The following is a 23,594-nucleotide window of genomic DNA, read 5'->3' as shown; positions in this document are numbered from 1 at the left end:
ACATTTTCATGCCACCAGCTGTTGTCCACAGCATGTTGCAGAAGTTTGCTGCTACCTTTTACCCAGAGATGGCTGAATTTTAGTGATATTGCATGTATCTAGTTTGTGAAGAGCCCATGGATTCATAATTTAGCAATGAAAATCACTACATAAAATCTAAAATATCATTCAACGAGGTGCACATAAGAGGGCAGAAATTTGCCTATCATGTTGTTAACCTACAAAACAATGGTCAGAGCTGGGTTATTCAATTTCCAATTAGCTACATTGTGTAAGCCTTTAAAAGGTCAAAAAAAGACTGGTTTCAGAGGTGCCACAAGTACTCCTGTTCTTCTTTTTGCAAAAAAAGACTGAAATTAACACTCCATTAAAACACATAGGAAATTTCTCAGCTCTCTTGGTGCTACATTGTGAAATTTGCCTTGCTGCAAAGCAAACAAGAGAGCTGTGCACAGACTAAGCAGAAAATCTGTCTTCACAACCCAAAATACTAGAAACTATTTAATTTAAAGACAAATGCTGTAGAATGGACCAAAAATCTTTAGACAGAACTTAATACAGTGGAGTCTTAAAAGCATAATTTTTGCCCCCATTAAAGCGATGTAAGAGTGTCCTCACCCCCGATTTTGAGTCAAACTTCTCCACTCCTCAACTCAGTCACATGTTTGGTGTTACAATATCTTTCTTTTAGTTAAAAGGGTAATGCATTTCTGGCTCTTCACTCAAAGCCAGGGCCACCCAGAGGATTCAGGGGGCCTGGGGCAAAGCAATTTTGGGGGCCCCTTCCATAAAAAAAAAGTTGCAATACTATAGAATACTATATTCTCGTGGGGGCCCCTGTGGGGCCCAGAGCCTGGGGCAGATTGCCCCACTGCCCCCCCCCGCGGCCCTGTTCAAAGCAGATTACACTAGCTCAGTGTGCAGTAGAAAAATTAATCATGTTTGCAAACAATTTTCACATATCTTCGCCCTGCCCCCTTAATAAACCAAACTGAAACCAGCCAGTATAACTTGGGCCAAACCATGCTCACACAATTCAGAAAGAGGATTCAAGACTAGCAAGTAACCTTTCTTAATCAGTCACTAAATACAGGTAAGCCTGTGCAGACCAGGCCAAACCACATTCCAGTTCAGATTAATGTATGGAGATGGGATGAATTGTATTTGAAATCCATTTTCTGCTCATTTTTCTAGTTCGGACAGGGACTAAATTAACTAGAAATGAATGCATATCCTTCCTGAGACAGACTTGGAAGACTATTCTTAGCCTTAAAATGGCACTGTTCAGTCACCTGCTCTGCAACCTCCCTCTCACAGTATACACATACTGGTCAATTGGCAAAAGTAAAAAGAGGAACAGAAGAAAATGTCGCATGTGTAGTTCCCAAAGGAAATTACTGGGAGCACAAAGTATCATGGGGTTTAATCCTAGCTGAACTCTGGCTCATCTGACAATTGGGTCAATTAACTTTTTTGCCACAACCAAACCCCTTGGAATTTTGGGTGGAAAAAATATTCAGGGAGCACAGATACTACATCTCAGTTTTAATAGTTTAATAAAGTACTCCTGCAAAAAATAAAATGAGAAACATTATACAAAGAACTGGATTATAAGGGTGTAACACAAGATTTAGATTTCTGACTCATGGTCTGTTGACCGTGCAGTACTTACTTGTTCCCCAGTTTCTTGCATCTCTCCATCATCTCGGTAAGCAGAACCTATAATGGTGATTTCATTCAAATTAAAAAAAGTGTGGACCACACAAATACAACATCCTCACAGCTTTTGGTAAACTGTACATTAACTAGAGGTGAATGCCATTACCTAGCAACTACATTCCAATAATCTTATTTAACACTACATCTAGTCAAAAGAAAATATTGTGGGTGGTGCAATATAAAACAAATATATTGCATGAGTACAGTGACATTTTAATGTGACTTGCTACTTTATTTTATAAAAGTCAAGTTTCCAGGTCTTTAGTCATGCCTGGAAAAGGTTCTCTCTCTGAAAAATGACAAGGTCAATTACCTCTGGCAAGAGAGGGGAATACCACTAGCTCTTTACTGCAGAATGCAGTCACACTGATTGAAGTTTTAAGTAGCTTGTTGACAATGTTAAGCAATTACAAAGCCCACAGCTTACCGAGTTTTTCCTTACTAGCTTATATCAGCATGACAGAAGAAACTGAATAGAATCAGAAGATCAAGAAAGCAAGATGATACCAGCCAACAGGACAGTAAGAAAACACAGTATTGACTATAAATGTAAATGTTCTCATTTGTGCTTTAATATAATTGCTTATTATTATTATTTCCAATATACATATATTTTTCCTGTATACAAGAGTTTAAAAATGTATGCTCAGATCTATTGGAGTTCAGTCTATTCTTCTCTAAATATGAGAAAGAGCTGATTTCTAAGAAGATAATTTTTAAACAAGCCTTTAAACAAGGAGGCAATCAGAGCAGATTTTAAGTTCTCCCCATGACTGGACTTCCTTCAGCTTTCCTCTCAAATGATGAAGTGTTGTAATGTCTCCTTTGAAATTAATTTCTGTTTCAGACTATTTTTAGACTGATTATAACATTATGTTGATCATGTTTATAAATAAAAAAAGGTGCAATTTGCATCGCTAAGTTGATAAAGCAGTGCGAATAACAGCATCATGGGGTTCTGATGCAAAATCAAAGATCTCTAGACTGGTCCCAGGAGACATGTTATGCAGAGTCCTGTACAAAGCAATCAGATGTGCATTTTGGTGTGGGTGAGGTTTCACCTTTAAAATGTCTTTAGCATCTTCATTATTTAAAAGCATTTATATTATTTAGATTCTACACAATCTGTAAACATGTACTACAACAAGAATGGCTTTATATTGATTCTACTCATTTGATTATTGTTAAGGCTTGTTAGCACTTCTTTCATACATACACTTATTACCCCTATGCTGCCCTTGATTTGCATTACTTGTACTTTGCCCATTACTTGTACGTTGACCAACCTTAGAAAATACGGTTTATTATTATTATTGTGGTTGAGATAAAATTTCCCAATCACTTGTTCTGATGCAAATTTTGATTACCGCTAGTACTATATTTTTATCCCAGAGTCATATCAGACAGAGAAGAAGTTGCCTGCTTTTTATTTACTTATACCCACAGTTCTGTTTCTGCACCTCTGTTTATATTAAAACTATATGAAAGGGAAATCTAGAACTTAGTTTTTATAAGAAACTTCCAAGTTTTCATCAGCTTTGTGGAATAATGAAGTTGACTTATTTTAGTCCGTTGTGTAATATTACATTTATCCTTTAACTTTGCCTTATAATTTTAAACTTAATATCTACAACTAAAAATAATTATGAACCCACTTATGCCTCCTTCAGTATGGTTTTGTTTTTACACTTACTAATCCTTTCACATTGGTCTTTTTGCCTTTTCAAGCACTCTCACTGGAAACTATTTACGGTTACTTAGAATGCAGAATTGATGGTTACTTAGAATGTAGGCACTTCAGAGCATTGCATGTATCTTAGCTAGCTATATAAAGCCCCGTGTATATATACAGCACTATAACTATATCTGTTAATAATATCACTCACATAAGCTTTGGTCATTTTTCAATTCAAGTTTGAATATAGCATCCTAGGTCCTGCATCAATATGTACTAAATAGCCTAGCAATGAACAATTACCATAGGAATCTATAATATCTTTTAAAAATCAAATATTGTATATGTTCTTTGTTCCAGTTAACTATCAAGCATTTATTTACATGGTGAATATGTCATTTTACCTCGGGAGCACGGTACGCAATACACTGTAAAATCCAATCTATAGCAGGAGAGTAGAGAGTCAAATACGATGGAATCTCCACACACTGCACTACCAGCTGATTCTGAACAGTATCTCCATGCATCTGTAAAGGAAGTAAAAGATGAAAGAGCTGCCATCATGGGGAAAAAGGTGTCTGGCTGGGGCTATGAGAAACTGTAAACAAAACTTCAAGTTATAGGTTAACTGAAAGCTTTGAGAGACCAGGGTCACTGAATTACACAATATGCTCAACAAGTATTCTGCATATTTTCCTGAATTCGGAAGAAATATACAGTGGGCACTATTTAAAATTTGGGCATACACCATGTACAGTAGATAAATTTACCATAATATGTGCAGTATTTCCCATTCTAAATATAGGAAATACCAGAGTAAAGGTAAATAATGCAGTCTAGTAAACATCAATTTTGCTGGTGACATCTGTTAGATGGTAAAATTATATTTTTTTTCAGATTTACAGTTACAAAAATATTTACAACTCTAGATTCAAGCACTTTTAAAGGGATTTGTAAAAAACATTTTCATCATAGGTTACTCAAGGAACATCCTTATTTCATCACTCAGGCAATACAAACATATTTGCTTACTTGCTTAAATGTTAGAAGGAAGTCAAAAAAATTCTTGTTAAGGCTTTCTTTAAGATGAGGAGCCACTTCCATCCCAACCTAGATTCAAAGAAAGAGAAAAATTGTATCTGTACCACTTACCATCCTCCTCAAGCTATGAAATAGAGTTATTCTCCAGGGAATAAGTATATTCATACAGATATCAATAAGATTAAGATACTACAGCAGAGTACTGAACAGAGTGCTTTTTGCCCATCGTTATCCCTGCCTCACTAGGAAGTGATATTATGGCCCCGTCCACTGAGACCAGAACTGTGCTAGCTACTACTATGTTTAAACGAGGTTGTTGAGAACAGGTCCTAGTTTGATGTTCATGACCAGTAAGAGCACGACAAAAATAAATTTAAAAAACCTAGCATTATAATGTTAGGAAAAGCCAGATTTAAGGCTGCCCTTTGGTGCATCCATTCTTTGCACTGAATGAAGTAGGGGTCCTGTGGAAAAAAAATAGTACAGGACCGGGTAATTAAAGACTATTGTAATGCATAAACATGTAGGGGGGGTGAATTAAGGGGTCACAGGCAATTTTAAGTCCGGCCTTTCCTAATTCTTGAGTGCTTGATTTTGCAACCTAAATAATGATTTTTTAATGCAGGGTTGTTGTTTTTTTTTTTACTATAATTTCTTTACTATAATTTTTTTTTAGAAAAGAAAAAAAAAGGTAAAAAAAATTGTTATGTGCAAGTGTAAGAGAAGAGAAACTGGAACACAAATGACTTATTGAAAAAGCAATAAGTCAGTTATGTTAAAAAACAAAAACAAAACAAAAAAACCCAGCTTCTAAGACTCCTCTCCTATCACTTTGCTCACCCAAGGCCTGATCATGAGAGGCGCCTGCCACTCCGACTGACTTCTTCAGGAGCTGCAGGTACCCAGCACTCGCCCAGACCAAGCATCTCTAGCCTTTGTATTTTGTGTCTATTTGAGTCATATAAGCTTTAGAAAAATACATTGCCCTATGAACTTTCCATAGAGAGAGCTGGTTCTTTGATTCAATTCAACAGCAGAGATACCTCTATACAGCGATGCTGCTGCTTTACAGATATTATTTGTGCCTGCACTACAGCTTCATTATTTATTCCAAAATTTCAGGGAATGTCTAGACATCAGTTGTCAGAGCCCCTACTGATTTTGGGGAAAACTGGGAAACTGAAAGGGGGGAAAAGGGGATATATGTAGCTGCTGCCATCTGACTAGCACAGCCACAGCTTTCAGCACCTATGCAACTGTCTGTTGATCAAACAAGTGGTTGATGGCAACCATTAATACCTTCCAGCACAACAGGAACCCCCATCTCACCTCTGCTCTGGGGAGGGGCCGGGGGCGCACACACCTGGCATAGGGGGAGGGAGAATGGGACACACAGAACTCCTTGGGGAGCAACTGGGGGCAGGGCAGACAGAGTCTCTGGCATTGGGAGAAGAATGGGGGACCCTGCTGTGAGGAGAGGGGGGATGGGGATGCACAAAGAGCCCTTACCATAGGGCAGTGGTTCCCAAACTTTAACCACCTGTGAACCCCTTTCACTAAAATGTCAAGTCTCAAGAACCCCCTCCTAAAATGAGTATTTCCAGGGATTTTCTCCTTTACCCAAGTATAAATTATAAAAGCAGTGATCTTGGAAATATAAAATTGGTTTTTATGACATGCTTATTACACACTATTATTTATCATCACAGTATTTTTATTACAACAGCAACACTCTTCCAAGACCTCACTTTCGTAGCTCGTATCACTTTTACTAAGCCTGTTATAAGACAAGGCTCCTATATCTCATCAAGGAGCATCAGCTGTGAAGCAACATGAAGGTATTTAAGAAGCCAACTCAAAAAGTTCCTCCTATACAAGCATTCAGGTCTTGAGCAGTCCAGGCAAATAACACATGTTACAACAAAGCTTAAACTTGTTCTTCATAATAATTTTAAAAACAATACTAGCTGCCTATTTAAGTTTAAAAACAGCAAAAAATATCCACCTCCCTTTTCATTTCTTATAAGGAGTCTTGAAGTTTAAAATCTCCTCAGTGTGATAGAGATGCTTGCTTTGATCTGCTTAGCTCTTGGATGTCCAGGGGCTCCAGGCTGCTGGCCCCGTGCTGCCTAGGGTCCCTAGGGACAGCTCTGTCTGCCATTAGGGAATTTTTTCCCAGAACCCCCTGTAACATTTCACGAACCTCAGTCTGGGAACCACTGCCATTGGGGGAAGAATGGGGATCCTGGAATGGGGGAACACAGAACTCCCTTATTGGAAAATTGGAGGGACCTTATATGAGGGAAGGAGGGACACAAGGAGCACCTAACATGGAGGAGGAATGGGGGACCATGGTATGGAAGGAGGTGGATTTGGGGTGCACACAGAAGCCCTGACAGGGGGCGATTGGAGGGAGATGCAGCAAGTTTCTGAAATAGAAGAGGAAGGGAGAGTGGCACACAGGGAGCTTATAGGGGAAACCAAGGAGCCTCTAGTAGTGCATATAATAAGCTTGGCCTACACAAGATACAAAGTGTGCAACCCTCTAGTTTTTAAAACATGACATCAAATTAACACTTTTGCATGATGAAGCTCATCAAGCCATCCTCCAAAAGCAGATGCTCCCATGGCATGAACAGGGAGACAATGAATTCAAGTAGAAGGAAAGCTTGTACGGTACCTCTGAAAAGCCATGCTTAGCACTCATATAACAGTCTGTAATACCACAAAGCTACAAGCTTTCTTTATGACTCAGTCCCCAATTTTCCTCTTCCCTCAGGAGGGAGTACTGGCAGGACAAGCTTGGAAAATTAGTTTTTAATTACTATGATTATTATAGGCAATTATGCAGCAGGTTTTCAAATTGTGATTATAATGGGAAAGTTATCCTGTCTTGCAATTTTCTAAGAGGAGGAACAGGAACGCTTTTTGGGTCAGAGAAAAGCTGCCACTAATTAAAATCTTCCTTTAGTGGCAGGTGAGGCTGCAGTACAAGAGAAATATACCATTGATATAAGCTCACTTTAAATAATGTTAAATGGTAGCCTACCCTGCACAGGTACGCTCTTGCATAGACTGCAACCAGTGGATCTCCAATTCCTCTAATCATAGCCGTTAGTCGCGGGAGACATTCTGAAATTCCCCTGTTAAGATTTTTTTTTTAATTAAATGTTGAAGTTTAAGAATTGATCAGAGCACCACAACACATACTATAACTTGAAAGGCTGCACTATTAATTTACCTCTGAGCAAGAATTCGAGGAACCAAAGAAAGTCATATTAGCACGAAGTCTAATTTAGAAGTAAAATTTCACTAGTCCTCTAAGTAACATATTAGACATGAATTATGCTACTTACCCTTAGGAGCAGCCAGGCTATGTACTGGAGAGTTGCAAAGAGCTGGGGGACTGATGGCAGGAAAGAAGCCTTTCCTCTAGACTGGAGAAGCTGGAGCTTCTCTCTGGTTGCAATGCAGTCTCAGGGATGCAGCAGCCCAAAACCCTCAGAGGCAGTGGATCTATGATGGCCAGGGAATCTCCTAGTCAGTCACAGATCCACTGGCCCCACTTCACTCCCAATTTCACCTGCTATGGTTATAAGGAGGGACTCACCACAGAGCTGTTGCATGCACGTGGTGTGGGCTGCTAATACTCCTCCTGCCCTTCCAGCACACACCTGCACTGGCAAAAGTGTGATCATGCCCATACTGGGAGGCCCAAAAATAATCAAGCTGTCATTGTAGAGCCATTGAGATTATAGTATTCATTTTAGCAATTAACTGAAAAGGCCCATTAGTCTTGAAGGGCTATTTTTAAAACAATATCGATTCAGTTCTGCTTGGAGCCTATTCCCCAGCTGCTTTCCAGGCTCATTGTCTCTGCCTTTTCCCCCCACCTTGCTTTTAGCCTGGTTACTGACCTACCTATTTCTCTCACCGTGTTACCCTCTCCCTTTACCTTCAGCCACCTCCCATCAATTTTGCTTTCCTTTCAGTTTTGTAAACCCCTCCTCCTCCCCCCAAAATGCTTGACCTTCCATTCAGACTACAGTTATGCAAGTGCTCTAAAGTGGATGCATCAGTATGTCATCAGCTGTGCTAATATTCTACCTTGATGGGATTCGTATCAGGAGCCCAAAGCAATCAATATTGCCCCCTCCAAAAGCACAGAAAGATTCCTTGCCATTATTGATAATGGAACTTGCATACTTAATTCTCTACATACTACTTTAAACACGTACACATTCGTTGGCTATCCATATTTATTAACTGCATGTTAGCCTTACGTTTTGGACAGAAACTTGTTGCATTTCAATATTGCTGCTTCCACATAGCTACAACAAAACCAAGTTAAGGAAAAAAATTCCAAGATGTACTCCCTGTAAAAAAAACAAAACTACTCCTGTGACAGACTGAAAATATCCTGTAATATACTGAGCAAACCTTATGGAATTAAGATAGCCCTAATTCAATAAGGTTTAATTTAACCCCATTTGGGGTACACTGTACGTACATTAATGTGTTGTTGTGGCAGTAGGGTTGCCAGGTGTCCAGTTTTCGACCCTGCCATCATCCAAACCCATCGGTCCCAGCCCACAGCACCCTCCTATACCCCAACCCCTCATCCCCAGCCCCACCCCAGAGTCTGCACCCCCATCCAGAGCCCTCACACATCCCATCCCCCTGCCCCAGCCCAGAGCTCCCTCCCACACTCCAAACCCCTCAGCCCCCTCCTACAACCCAAATCCCTCATGCCTAGCCCACCAGAGCCCTCACCCCCTCCCACACACCAACACCCCCTGAGCCAGCCCTGTGAAAATGAGCAAGCGAGTAAGGGTGGGGAGAGTGAGCAACAGAGGGAGGGAGGGAGGGAGGGGGTGGGGGTGGAGCCTCGGAGAAGGGGTGGGGCTCAGAGGAGGGGTCGGGCAGGGGTGTTCGGTTTTGTGCAAGTAGAAAGTTGGCAACCCTATGTGGCAGTGTATGTACCTTTTCTAGTAGGGAGGAGGAATGCTAATATACTTCCTTCATTGTCAACCCTTTGAAGTCAGCCCCTGGAGAGAGATGCATATACTGGTTCAGATTGGAATCTCCAGAGACTAACAGACAAAGGAAATACTTTTGGATAAAAGTCTGGGGAGGGGTTAACCTGTCTCCAGCCTTCTTCCTGCTCCAGCAAAAGGACTCCTGGTCCATGCAGGGCCTCAGTCCTTAGGGGAGGATCGGAAAGACTTGGCCTATGAAGCCTCATAAGACTGGGGGCTTGTTCTGAGTCGGGATGCTCTGATGAACTTGTAACCATAAGGATGACCCTTGGATGGGGTATTAAAAGACTGGACTTGCCAGGGTCCATGTGAGAGCTGGGATGAACACTGGTAAGCTTATTAGTGTGCGTGTAAATTCTTTTATTGTTTTTAATATGATTGCTCTGTAATGCTTCATATCTTAAGAATAAAGTAGGCTTGCTTAGAAAGAGCTGCATGGTAACTTCTCTAACAATTACATTGTTATCCATCTCTGAAGAGAGAGCAAGCAGGTACCCTTGTGCAACCTTTCTGTGCTGGAATTACACAGTGAAGGCAGGGGAACTGTGCAATCTGAGACTATCCCAGTCAGAAGAGAGAGACAGACAGACAGACACACACGAGTCTCCACCCAAGAGAGGAAACAGCTGGGGAGCTGAAGGCCAAGAGTGGGTGCCCTTGCTAAACCACTGAGGGGAAATACAGGTACAGTTGCCCTGAACTGTGACAACTCCCTGGCTATGAAATTAATTTCTCTTGGGCACCACATGGTAAGGGTATTCTAACACCTAATATCGTTAACTGCACTTCTTGTTTTGTGGCTTTTATAGCTTTCCCATTTAGTTTTCAAATATGTCCAGTTTATAGCATGTAAACTCAACTTAATAAACAATCATCATCATCATCATGTGCTGTCACGCCCCCACCACCACCACTGCACTCAGTACCACATGATTCAAAGAATTCGAAAACACTTCAAAGCTCAGAATCCAAACAAAACTAAAGGGGACAATATAAAAAGGGAGAAGAAAGGGCTGGGAGGAGAAGATCAATATGGGGTTACCAGAAATTTTGAAAGTTAACACGTCTGTGTTACCATTAAAACCCTATAGACACTTGGATTTCTGATTCAACTACTACACAATTAAGATTTAGTCCAAGTTGGAATTCACTCTCAATGCAAAACCTAGGGCAGGGACTGTCTTCTTCTGTTTCTATAGTGCTCAGCACAATGGGGTCCTGGACAGACACTATAGTAACAAAAATTGTACAATTATAATAAAACAATTGTGAGCTCCATTCGCCTTCCTATTTTGAAGAGAAAAATGGTCCAGCTGTTAGGGTACTAGCCTATGTCTTGGGAGACTGAGGTTCAATTTCCTGCTCCATCACAATCTGACTGTATGACCTGGGTCAAGTCACCTAGCCTCTCTGTGCCTCAGTTAGTTCCCCATCTGTTAAAAAGATGGTAATAACAGTACTTCACTACCTCACCGGGGTGTTGGTGAAGATAAATACATTAAAGATTGAGAGGTATTTAAATACTGTTGTGATGGGGGGCATGTAAGTACGTAAGATAGACAGATATTTTCAGACTAAAACCTGAGGTGATAATCGTTGTTTAGATTTTCAACATAAACTTCACTGCGTTCTCATATTACTTTAATTCCTTTCAAAACTTCAGGCATAATAGTGTACCATTTTGACAGTCAAACTCATTTGAAAAGGATACAATCTGGGAATGAGCTCTCTGATTGAAGCAATCTTGAAGAACCAGTTTAAGCAGGTTTCTTTGGCAGTATCATTAACACTTTCTGGAGTAAAATTATCTGTAAAAACAAAGCCAGAGCCAAGCATATTACATTTAAGTCTGAATTAAATTACATTAGTTACATTTATTTAAAAGGGCACATTGAGTATTTCCTTTTAAAAAGAAGTTAAACATACGGTAATGAACTGGACAATGTAATTCTAGGATCTCCTTTCCAGCAATACGGACGACTTCTTGACTGCAAACCCAGAGTGAGCAGCAATGCTGGGTAACCAGAGCTCCACTTCTATTTTATAGTAATATTGATTTATTTCATTTGGTCTAATTCCTGATGTCAACCCAATAGCTCATAATATATGTTGTTATTATTTTAGAGCTAGACGTGTAACTCTTATGAAATTCTCATACAGAAGAGCTGAGAAATACTGCTCTTTATTGTCCTCTCTGCTTTTGTCCTCTTGCACCCTCCCGCTCCTTACTCTCAGCTCCTCTAGGGTTGCCAACTTGCCCCACCCCCTACCCCATCCTTTCTCCAAGACCCCGCCCCCTCTCACTCCACACACCCCCCCAACGCTCGCTCTCCCCCACCCTCGCTCACTCACTCATTTTCACTGGGCTGGAATACGACAGGGGGTGAGGGCTCCGAGTGCGGGCTCTGGGGTGGTGCAGGAGGATGAGGGGTTTAGGGTGCAGGAGGGGGCTTTGGGCTAGGGCAGGGAGTTGGGGTGCAGGAGGGGGTGCAGACTCTGGGCTGGAGATTAGGGGCTTGGGGTGGAGGAGAGTGCTCTGGGCTGGGGCAGAGGGTTGGAGTGTGGGGGGTGAGGGCTCCGGCTGGGGGTGCAGGCTCTGGGCTGGGGCCAGGGTTTGGGGTGCAGGAGAGGGGCTCAGGGCTGGGACAGCAGGTTGGTGCACAGGAGGGGGTTTGGGATGCAGGCTCCCCGGAAGCAGCAACATCTCCATCCGGCTCCTAAGCGGAGGCGCGACCACATGGCTCTGCCCATGCATACAGGCATCGGCCCCTCAGCTCCCACTGGCCACGGTTCCTGGCCAATGGGAGCTGCTGAGCTGGTGCTGGGGCAGTGCGCAGCGCCCCCGTCATCGCCCCTCCACCTAGGAGCCAGAGGGAGATGCCAGCAGCTTCCCAGGAGTCGCGTGGAGCTGGGTATGGGGCCTACCTGCGCCGCCAACCAGACTTTTAATGACCCTCAAAGAGATAACTGGGGATTCTTAAGAAATTAATACAATTAATACATAAATCTATAGATCGGGCTACAGATTAGCACCCACAGATGGGACCCCGATGGGCGCACGGGAACAATCTCCCTACCCGGGATAGGAACTAATTTAACTAATCTCCCAGTCAGAATTTGATGCTAGCAGAAACACTGCAAGTCACCAGTGACTTCCTCTTTTTCTTCAGCTGTTTCTTTTCTCTGTTTCTTTGTCTCTAGTACACTAGTACTTTTCTCAACTGATTAATAACAGGTACATGCGCTATATCCGCAGATACCTAACCACAAGAGGGCCATGGTAACGAATTGATGTATATACACCGCTACCTTGATATAACGCCACCCGATAGAACACGAATTTGGATATAAATTCGGTAAAGCAGTGCTCCGGGAGGAGGGGGGGGGGGCTGCACACTCTGGTGGAGCAAAGCAAGTTCAATATAACACGGTTTCACCTATAACACGGTAAGATTTTTTGGCTCCCAAGGACAGCATTATATCAAAGTAGAGGTGTAATAATAAATTGAAATCACTAATATACTAACCATTCGGAGGACACTCCAACATTAGTAAGGTGAGGATATACAAATAAGGAAAAAGGGGAAAAATCTCCAACTGAATATGCATCAAACATAGTGGCATCAGCATAACATATAAAAGTTGCATCGCAGCCTAGAAGCGGAAGGAGATGTAGTCTTTGGGAGGTGCCAGAATGATGGCCACTGGTAATGAGGGGGAAGGTGATGGTGATGAGGAAGATGATGGCTAACATTTCAGGTCACTCTACAAGGGATGGTGTGAGTATATGGATGTGCAGATGTACATTCTGCAGCAACTTTATCTATCTTACTGAGTTGGGTGTTTGTGACTGTGGTAAATATAGTAATAAACTATTTGTAAATACAGAGGAGTTCCTATAGTGTGACTGTTGCAACTGTGCACATCGGGGTTCCCAACTATACAATAATTTGAATAATACTGGGCCTGATCTTGGGACAAGAACCTGTCACCCCTCAATACTTGGAGTTTCAGTTGGGCCACTTATCTGTTCAAAGTTCATAGGCCTCAAGCCTTATGCTAACTTGCCAGCCTGCTACTTTATTTCATCCGGGCCATGGCAAGTCTCTGCACTGTGGGCCGGAAGCCCCAGGTCTCGGCGCACCCCTGCAGGGCTGGAGCCATGAGTGCCGGCTCGCCTTGCTGCAGGGGGAAGCTGGGGTTGCCAGGCCGTTAAAAGTCCAGTCAGCTCCATGCAGCTCCCAGAAACAACACAGATGTCTCTGCAGCCCCTAGGAGCTGGGGCGATCAGGGAAGCTCTGTGCACTGCCCCCACCCCCAGTGCTGGCTCCGCAGCTCCCATCAGCCGGGAACCATGGCTGTTGGGAGCTGTGGGGGCAGCGCCTGCGGGCACAGGCAGCGTGCACCGCACAGCGTCACCTGGCCCCTCCGCCTAGGGACTGGACATGGGGGCCACTTCTGGGAACAGCACAGAGCCAGGGCAGGCAGGGAGCCTGCCTTAGCATCGTTGCGCAACCGACCGGGAGGCGCCTGAGGTAAACACCAGACAGAGCTCGCACCCTGAACCCCCTGCCCCAGGTAGAATCCCCTCCACACTCAAACTCCCTCCCAGACCCCACACCCTGAACCTCCTCCAGCACCCCAATCCCAACCCTGAGTCAGCTCCCACATTCCAAATCCCTTGGCTCCCACCCGGAGCCCCCTCCAGTCCCCAAGCCCCTCATCCCCAGGCCCACCCCAGAGCCCACACCCCTAGCAGGAGCCCTCGTCCCCACACCCCAACCCCATGTCCCAGCCTGGAGCCCCCTCTCACACCCTGAACCCCTCATTTCTGGCCCCACCCCGGAGCCTAGGGAAAGCCCCGAGCCTCCACACCCCACCCACCCCACCACGGGGCTGGAGCCATGAGTGCTGGCTCACCCTGCTGTGGGGGGAAGCCCTGAGCCTCCGTGCCCCCCCACGGGCTGTGTGGGGTCCGCGACTGATTTTTTCTGTGGGTCAGTGGCCCCTGATAGAAAAAAGGTTCCCCACTCCTGTCTTACAGGATACAGGCCTGTAGGTTCCTTGAATTACTGTTGAATATAATAAAAGCAGAATAGAATGCAAAGCAGTTAATATAATAAAGGCAAGCTAGCCCACTGGGCTACACCCCAAACTTTCTTAACCTGCATACTGAAATCCTGTTGGTTAAAATTAAACTCTCTCAAGTCATTAGGGAGGGAATGTGGTCTAGTTCAATGGTTAAAAACTGTGACTGGCAGTCACAACTCCTGAGCTCTATTACCAGATAGGACATGAGCCCAGTGTGTGACTTCAGACAAGCCACTGAACTTCTGTGTCTCAATTTACTCATCTAACAAAGATGTTGCCTAGCTTACTTCAGGTGTATAAAAAAAATAATTTGCGAGACATCAACCAACATTACCAGAAGCAAACACCCAGAGTCAAAGTTCTGAACCAACAAGCAAACCTAACACTTAAGGACCAAGATCTACGAACACATTACAATGAATATGCAGTGTTCCTGACACAGACTGAGGTCTCTGTCTGAAGTCTTACAAATTTACTTGTAAGATTCCCTATAGTTTAATTTTTAAAGTACCCCCAAACCCTGCTGGTTTTACACCATTGGCACACAATACTTTCAAATGGTTTCATCATTACTGACATAAAGTTAAAAAAAGGCAGACTTGCTCTGTGTGGCAGCTGCATTGCCAAATATTGGTGGAATACTCCACATTTCAAGGAAAGGTACTCTTTGACACACGTTGAATAATAATGCTGACAAGGAAATGTCTATATTCCAATGGCGTGTTTAATAATCTAGAAATGGAAGCCTCATAATACTGCCACTGTTAAATTTGAGAGCTGTAGCAAAAGTGCAAAATCCTTAATCAAATTCAGCTTCATGGAAAATGCTAATTAGTGATGGATAATTCCAGACCCATCCTTTTGCTGATACCTATACTTGTGCTTATACAAGATGAATACCCTCCACTTCCCTCCCAACAAATCTTGGATACTGAAAGTGGCAACAGACATAGCTATATGGGCATTGAATGTGAGTCAACAATGTGATTCTGTTGCAAAAAAGGCAAATATTCTGGAAGGTGTTAACAGCAGTGTCACATTTAAGACATGGGAGGTAATAGTTCTGCTCTATTCAGCATGGGTGAGGCCTCAGCTGGAGCACTGTATCCAATTTTGGGTGCCACACTAAGAAAGATTTGAAAAAACTAGACAGAGTCCAGAGGAGAGCAACAAAAATGATAGGAGGTTTAGAAAACCTGACCTCTGAGGAAAGGTTGAAAGAACTGGCATGTTTAGCCTACAGAACAGAGGAAAGAGTAGGGATCTGATAAAAATACTCAAATCTGTTAATGGCTGTTATATAGAGGACAGTGATCAATTGTTTTCTGTGTGCACTAAGGGGAGGACAAGAAGTAATCTGCTTAATTTGCAGCAAAGGATATTTAGGTTAGATATTAAGAAAAATCTTTCTAACTTTAAGGATAGTTAAGCACTGGAACAGGTTAAGTGTGGAGGTTGTGGAATCTCTGTCACTGGAGATTATTAAGAAAAGGTTAGACAAACTTCTATCAGGGATGGGATAGGCATACTTAATACTGCCTCAACATGGGGGGCTGGGGGGGGGGGGGAGATGGACTAGACATCTCTTGTGGTCCCTTCCAGCCCTACATCTCTATAATTTCTATGTTGCAGTATTATCCAGTCTCTCTCTCTGGCCTTCCTATCTCCTCCTAGAATCATCCTGCTTAAAAAGTGGGGCGAGGAGGAGCAAGGAGAATCTTTGGCACTGAGCTGGGACTTTACCAGGTAAAGGGCCCCAAACCCAGAAGTCCTCAGTGCAGATCTTCCACTGGGTCCCAAGATATTTGCAAGATTGTGACCACCCTTGAAGACTATGAGTCTGTCCCTGCTACCATTAGTTCAAAGCAATCTTAACAGTAATTTGCAGTAAGACTGGAACCTTTATTTGCACAACCACCCTATTTGGAGTTTGCTGTCTGTTTAATTTGCACCCTGATGTTTCACAGTAAACCATTAAAAAAGTGGCATCTTCACCAACCTAGTAATCTTAAAAAGCACAGGCACTGTCCTCTCAGGGGAGAAGACTTCATTTCTCTGTTCTGTGTTTGTTTATATTTCAATCTTTGTAACTTACACCTTTTGATGAATCAGCTTTTTGCAGTATATGCAAAGTATTTCAAAGGGCTCTTCTCTATCTACACAGCTTTAGACAGATATTTCTCACTCCAAGGTATGTATTAATCAATATTAAGCAAGCAGTGGTTGACCTTTGCTTTTTCTTCCCCCAATTTTGTCCACTGGACTTACAATTTTAGAAACAATGGTGAAGGAACAAAGTTCTATCCATAATCTGCATGCCTTTCTGTCAGGAACCAGGAAATATACGTACAAGCAAAAGCATTTTAATGAAATTGACTGGAAGCAGAATTTTCTTTTCCATTTCTACTTATTATTCTGCTGCTGTGCTTGTTGTTGTTCCTCAGAACACTAAGCCTGTGTCGAAATTTTAGAGAAACAGTGCAATTCCCCACCCCCCACAGCTAGAGGCCTTTTACATAACACAGCACTATGGGAATATGACGTCTTTATTTCAAGTGTGCTGTAACTGCCAAGTCAGTTAAGAACAGTGCTAACCCGAACATAGTTGATATTAACACAACCCTCAAAATGCTAATCCCTCAAACTATAGCAAAAAGTCATCACAGAATTAGTGATCTTGAACATACTGGAAATACACTTTGATCATCTGCTTAATGATTACCACTTAAAGGAAAATCAGCTTTGTTGAAAGGTTCTTTTCTATAATATATTGGTTTCATTAGCAAATGCTGAACAAATTAAATTCATTGCACAAAAGCACTGCAATTGTGCCCTCACAGATAAACATAACTCAGGTATCCTTCAATGAGCAAGAGCTACACTGTAGTTTGGTTTCCTGGAGGCAGAGAACTCTGGTGCTAAATCAGAAGTTCTAACCTTATTGGAACAGAAAGAATGAGTACAAATACCAATGACTTTGTTCTCATTTCATACAGCTGCTCAAGGCAGGGTTCTGCATAAGAAATTGTGAGTGTGTGTGTATGTTACCGGAAAATTTCATTCCTGATATCATTGCTGGTAGAGATTTCTTTCCAAGATATTTTGACTCTTGCTTCACCCAGAGAGAGCTGTCCTTAGGGGGTGGAGTGTTAAATAACAATGAGAAAAAAGAAAGCTCACCAAAGAAAATATTATTACTGACTTGTTTCTCACGATGCTACTGGTTTAGTATTGCAAGCTGTTTGTGATGAAATCAAAAGTTAAATACTTTTATTTTATAACAAAATTTGGAGGGGCTCATCTACAACATGAAAATAACCATATTTAAATATGGTTGTGGCCAAACAGTGTGGTAATATGGTTTATTTTTTATCTGTGCAGACAGATAAAACCATGTTATAAGCATGCTGAAAAACTGTAGGAAGCAGCTCAGCATACGAGAGTATGAGGAGGGAAGAGGACACAGGTTTTTTTCTTTGTTTTAGAATTGAAGTGAGTGGGAATAGTAGTCCCACCCTAGCTGTCTCCCAACTGTTGTCTTCCACTTTCTCCTGCCCTAGAAGTTACGCACCCTCCCCTACCCCATAAACAGACCCTGCTAATATTCAGAACCATTAAAACTGGAAACGAGTACATTTTACTGTGACAAGTTTTATGTTGGGTTATTTATAGTTAGGAAGTAAACTTATGTAAAGTTATGGGAGTGATTAAAGTAACCTGTTATGGACATTTTTTCTTGTTTAAAAAATGGGAACAGCAACTAAATCCAAACTCAGCAAACACAAGCAGTCTCATTTCTTTTCAGAGGACATTAACCAGGTCATATTTTTCTACTCCACCATTGGCTTGGCCCCATTTAAAAACTCTAGTTCTCCCCCATAGGAATCGAAGTATGCACTAAAGTCTTCCCATGTGTTTTTCTTTTATAAAGCTTGGAAGCAAAACTGAATTTGTTTCAGGATACGTATTGTTGAAATTCCTCACAATCCCAAACCTAGCTTGGTAAACATGGTAAATTTACACATTTCTACAAGAATAGCAGCACAAGGCAGGCACAAAGTTACCTGGTAAAGAGCCGCGATTATCCAGACACATGGATAAAATTCTTTCATATACTAGTTTTCCTGCCAAGAAAATAAGAAGTTAATCTTCAGCAAACTGCAAAATGCAAATTGTGAAATAATGATGGTTTTCTACAGGGCCCAGGAATCTCATCTGCAAAGACTTCCTTGAACTCCATTATATTATGCTGCCATCTAGTGAATCTAAGAGATTTGAAGGTCTGCACTGAGGATTTTGCATGCTGTAATTTCTCTGGCTTAGTTCCACTAAGAGCAGAGGCAGTGGAAAGGTCAGATTACTCCAACCATCTCCTGTTGACCAGGAAATAACTTTTGGCGACCCCCTCTTCACTGAGCAGGGATCCTGTATTATTGTTAGCAACTGTCAATAAGTAGAAAAGGACACAAAGGGGAAATAAAACCTGGAAAAACAACTGCATCTGTGTCACAGCACATCCTGTTAAACACCAACAATACGTTTCAAGTTTAAAGGCTGTAATAAATCAGTTCCACACTATTAAAGAAATCCAAGATTATTTTTATTAATAATTTTTAATCAATTAGATTAAATAATTCAGCAAAAACATTTTGATCATTTCATAGTCTATATCCAATTAAAGAAAGCTTTTATAGTTCAACTCTTCCACATACAGGAAGAGATGGAATGAAATACTGTTAAGGTTTAGGAAGCCGTTAGGTGATGGAGTGATAATTTCCTGAAACATTATGTAACACACAATTTTAACCTAAGATATAGTTTTAGATTTCAAAGTTTAGAGATCCTGACCTTTCCCATACTTTTGTTTTAGCCTCTCATTGTTAAACACACAAAGAAAGAAAGTGCACCTTTTTCCTTTTGGAGATTTAAAGAAATGTGTTTAGATTTTTTTTTTAAATAAAACACTTCCATTGCAGCATTGTTTGAAGAATGATGTACCTAATCTAATCTGTCTGTATTATTGTTTGCCTAAATGTTTAACGAGGGTGACCAGATGTCCTGATTTTATAGCGACAGTCCTGATATTTGAGGCTTTGTCTTCTATAGATGCCTATTACCCCACAGCCCCTGTCCCGATTTTTCACGCTTGCTCTCTGGTCACCCTATGTTTAACTCGCCTACTTTTGGAGTCCTACATACTAATTATGGAGTGGATAAACAGAGCACCTAATTTAATTAATGAGAATCTCCTTCTTGACCTCAGGAGTCAGGTTTCTTCATGAATTAAAAGAATATGAAAATATAGTACAGGAAAATTAAGAGCTTCCCATCTGTCCTGTGTCAAAGGCTCCCCCATCTACAATGGAGCTATGAACTGTGTTTGAACTTTGTCCCAGCTAAGCCAGTTTCACATAGTTTAGCCAGTCAGTGAGCTGATGGAGTCAAATCATGTTCAAACTTAGAAATGCCCATCCATACCGCATTAGAAGCTGGCTTAAGTGGAACTGTGTTTAAATACTGAGCCCTAATTCGGTTTCCTGCCAACCAAGAACAGGGTCAAATGAGATGGCTCCAGAAGGGAGACGGGCATAAGCCACTGACAAGAGCAATATGCTGCTATTATCTGCAGATCCAAGCACTGGATCTGACTGGGAATATAACAATTTAAAGTTAGTGAAATTACAACTTTACATTTTCCAACTCATCCTAAATTTGCTTACTGTTATGGTCATTAAGCAAACCACCTCCACCTCCCTCCAAGAGCTTTAAGTGAGGGTTATTATTTATACCTCAATAGAGAATAAGGAAGTTTTAAGCATAAAACATTTATATTATCAAATAAGGATTTAAAAAGCAACTGTGTCCAGACAACAATATTTTCCAGTTCTTTTCCTGCTTGCTTAGACTTACATGTCGAGACCAGGCTAGTGGCAATCTGTAAGGCATTTCCACAGACTTTAGTGTGGCTGATGAATGTTTCATCATGTTGATAATTCACAAAAACCAAATCTAATATAGCTGCCATATCAATAGATTTACTTGATTTAAAATGCTTTACTGATAGCAAGAGACTACCTAGAGATCTGACCCAGAGAGATGCATCATCTCCAGTTATCCTTGAAATTATATTTCTTTCTTTTGCATTTGTGTGAGCATCTACCTATAAGGCAAAATGAGTATTGAAACTCCACAGAATTAATCTTGTATTTGTTGTGAATACTCTCCCTAGGAGAAGACAGCCAACTGAGACAATTGTTTATGTAATAATAAAACATAGCCAACTATTTAATCATCTCAATTATTTTCCTCCCTAGAGTTCTTAGTTTTCTACAACTGGTAATTTATACAGCCATAACAAATGATGTTTATCTCATGACTTTACTTTAGTGGTACTCATTGTATTATGGCATATTGTATGTATTTATGATTATTCATCTTTCAAGGTTATTCTGTGAAACAATATATTATCCTGCAACAGAATTGATTGTTGGCTTTCAGAAGTTACTTTGATTACTAATACATTTCTAAAACAAGCCGCAAAGTAATGTACTTACTTATTTTTGTAAGGAATCTAAATTAAACATGTTTATTAGTAATATAGAAACACAAAACAGAAAAATATTCTGAGCCCAAACACAGCATTAAAGGGACAGTCAACTATTTTAGGTTAAATATTTGATATTACTTAGAATTGTTATAAATAAGAGAACCACATGAAAATCTGAAGAATCAGTTAATGAAAATATAAACATCATTAATCAAACGTAGCATATAGTGTTTTGCATACCCTGGCAAAGAGACTTAAGGTACTGCACCAAGCAAACAGTGACACACATAATATGGACAATACAAAGCCAAATACAATAAAAAACAACATGCTATCATTTTGGTTTCAGAACACATTTCAACTTTTTGCATAAGCCTTCCTTCACTAAACAAGGACTAAAGTACAGCACTCTCATGGACAGATGATAAAAATAGATCTAGTAATTTGAATGTTAGCAGATAAATAAAGGGAAGGTGGAGAGTAGAGTATTTTATGGATAGATTTAGTGCGTCCCAATTTTGAGCCAGACACTTAGATGCCATGGTGATGGGCACATTAGGGATGCCCCAAGAGAGTCTTATACAGAGGCAGAATGGAATTGAAACAAGACTGTATGGTTATTAGATAACCCAAATTAAGTTTTGAGGCAATTTTCAAAATTAGGTAGGTAGGATAAAAAAAAATAACACTGCCCAGAGAGGAAAGAGATCCACAGGGGATGCTACCACTAAGGTTCAATCACCCACTGACCTAACGATGTCGCCAATCCTAAAGGAGTGGACAGTGTCAGAAAGTAGAAACCCACCAGGACAAGACTAAGGGAGAATCTCTAAAATACTGCCAGGCTCCTCCTCATTAGAAGTTTTAAAACCCAAGAGGACCAGCTTAAAAATGATATCACCAGTTCACCATGCACAGCTGCTCAATCCAGTGACCAGACATGCTGGTACATTCTGTACTATCTGTAAGTGAGGGAGAAGAACTGCTGGAAGCAATTCTAAGAAATTACTTTAGTTGACACAGCCTATGATTACAAAGGCTTATGTTGCTGCTGCAAGATAAAAACAAAAATAAAACTAGAGCTCTTCACCTGGTTCACTACTTTAAAACATGTTCAGTCAGTAAGTAAAGGCATCAAGGAAGGGAAGAAACTCCTCATAACAATTCTTAATACCTAGCAACACTTCCGCCTACCATGAGTTAAGGATGAGAAAGATCTGACATGTCCAGCCAGCAATGTCATCTAAGCATCTCTCCAGACCAGAAGTCAGTAAGGCCCCTGGACAAGATGTGCAGAATATCATTATACTTATGGTACTTTGACTTTGCTAAGAAGCTTTGGACATAAGCTAAGGAACTTGCAGATAAGACAAATCCGGCAAGAACTCTGCATTATCCATCACCAGCAATTGACTCCCATAGCTAAGGAACTAATGGAGAGCAATTCCTGACACAAAAGCTATATCCTTCAATTGCCAAAGCAACCATCCACAGTCAATCATATTAAAGGCTGCTGAGAAGACCAGCATCACCAAGATAGCCAACTGACCCCAACAATATCTAGCATGAGTTTATTTGTGCCCCTAATCAATAGGTTTCAAGCCTAGAAGCAGCTGGAATCCAACCTGAAACATATTTAGGAACTCACTAGAGCGGAGGTGCACCTGGAGCTGAAAAAAGTGAAAGTCTGATATGGTCTGAGAATGAGGGCAATTAGTAAGTGCTCCAGCATCAAAGGATGACTGAGGAGACAGGTAGATCTTTGCGTATTTTGAAGATGGCTGGCTAACAGATGATCTGAAAATCCCTCTTAATGGTATCACAACCGCACCGCTATCTTTAAATAGCCAAAATGGAGACAGTTAGAGAGAGTGGATCTCAAGGAACCAAAGATACAATAACCTGACCAGAAATCACTTAAAGCCTAGCGAAGGGAGAGAGGACAGCCCAAAGAAACATGTCTATCCATGTCTCTCTCTCTCTCTCTCTCCAGCATGTGTTGGTTTGTACTTAATATTTTTGACTGATCAGACAGGGAACACTGTGTAAAACTATCTACATTTTTTGTAAAAGTTAAATCCTTAAAGCAGTTGATGTTAACTCCTTAAAACTCTTTACAGGTTCTATTTCTAGAATATTTTGTAATATTACAAAAAATTAATAAAAATGGATCCATCATAGGTCCATTGTAAGTACTTACCAAATGTATCAAGTATATCTGTAATTAGAACAAATTTACTTGGATAAAACTGGATCACTGTTGTGTCCGAAAGAAGTTTAGAACACTAGAAAAGAAAGAAAAAGGAACAAAGCTTTACCAGGAGGATACAAAATTGTGTTTACCCAATTTAAAGGTAGTCAGTGATGGAATCAGCAAAGGAAAGTGCCATACAGAAAGCCCTAGAGACTTTGGAATCATTTGACAGAACACTGCATGATGCCTGACAGATATTGCAATCACATGCAGCATCTTTGAGGACCA

General features: G+C 41.2%; 1 protein-coding gene across 5 annotated transcripts in view; it reads right to left on the bottom strand.

The window, feature by feature from the left end:
• The window catches only part of VPS35L (VPS35 endosomal protein sorting factor like), a 124,278-nt gene that overhangs the window by 68,066 nt on the left and 32,618 nt on the right, over window positions 1-23,594 (bottom strand). For all 5 annotated transcript variants that reach the window (XR_010590859.1, XR_010590858.1, XM_042853225.2 and 2 more), the window contains exons 8-15: window positions 23,313-23,397; window positions 18,630-18,689; window positions 11,186-11,282; window positions 8,719-8,766; window positions 7,485-7,578; window positions 4,427-4,504; window positions 3,799-3,921; window positions 1,673-1,719 (exon numbers count right to left, since the gene is read on the bottom strand). Coding sequence is in view for 3 of the 5 variants with exons in the window: in XM_042853225.2 (XP_042709159.2) it covers window positions 1,673-1,719; window positions 3,799-3,921; window positions 4,427-4,504; window positions 7,485-7,578; window positions 8,719-8,766; window positions 11,186-11,282; window positions 18,630-18,689; window positions 23,313-23,397 (632 nt within the window). In the remaining 2 variants the exon portion in view is untranslated. The remainder of the gene's footprint in view (window positions 1-1,672; window positions 1,720-3,798; window positions 3,922-4,426; window positions 4,505-7,484; window positions 7,579-8,718; window positions 8,767-11,185; window positions 11,283-18,629; window positions 18,690-23,312; window positions 23,398-23,594) is intronic.

The sequence above is a fragment of the Chrysemys picta genome, chromosome 10 (genome assembly GCF_011386835.1).
Source record: "Chrysemys picta bellii isolate R12L10 chromosome 10, ASM1138683v2, whole genome shotgun sequence".
Lineage (NCBI taxonomy): Eukaryota > Metazoa > Chordata > Testudines > Emydidae > Chrysemys > Chrysemys picta.
This window is presented reverse-complemented; position numbering and strand designations above follow the sequence as displayed.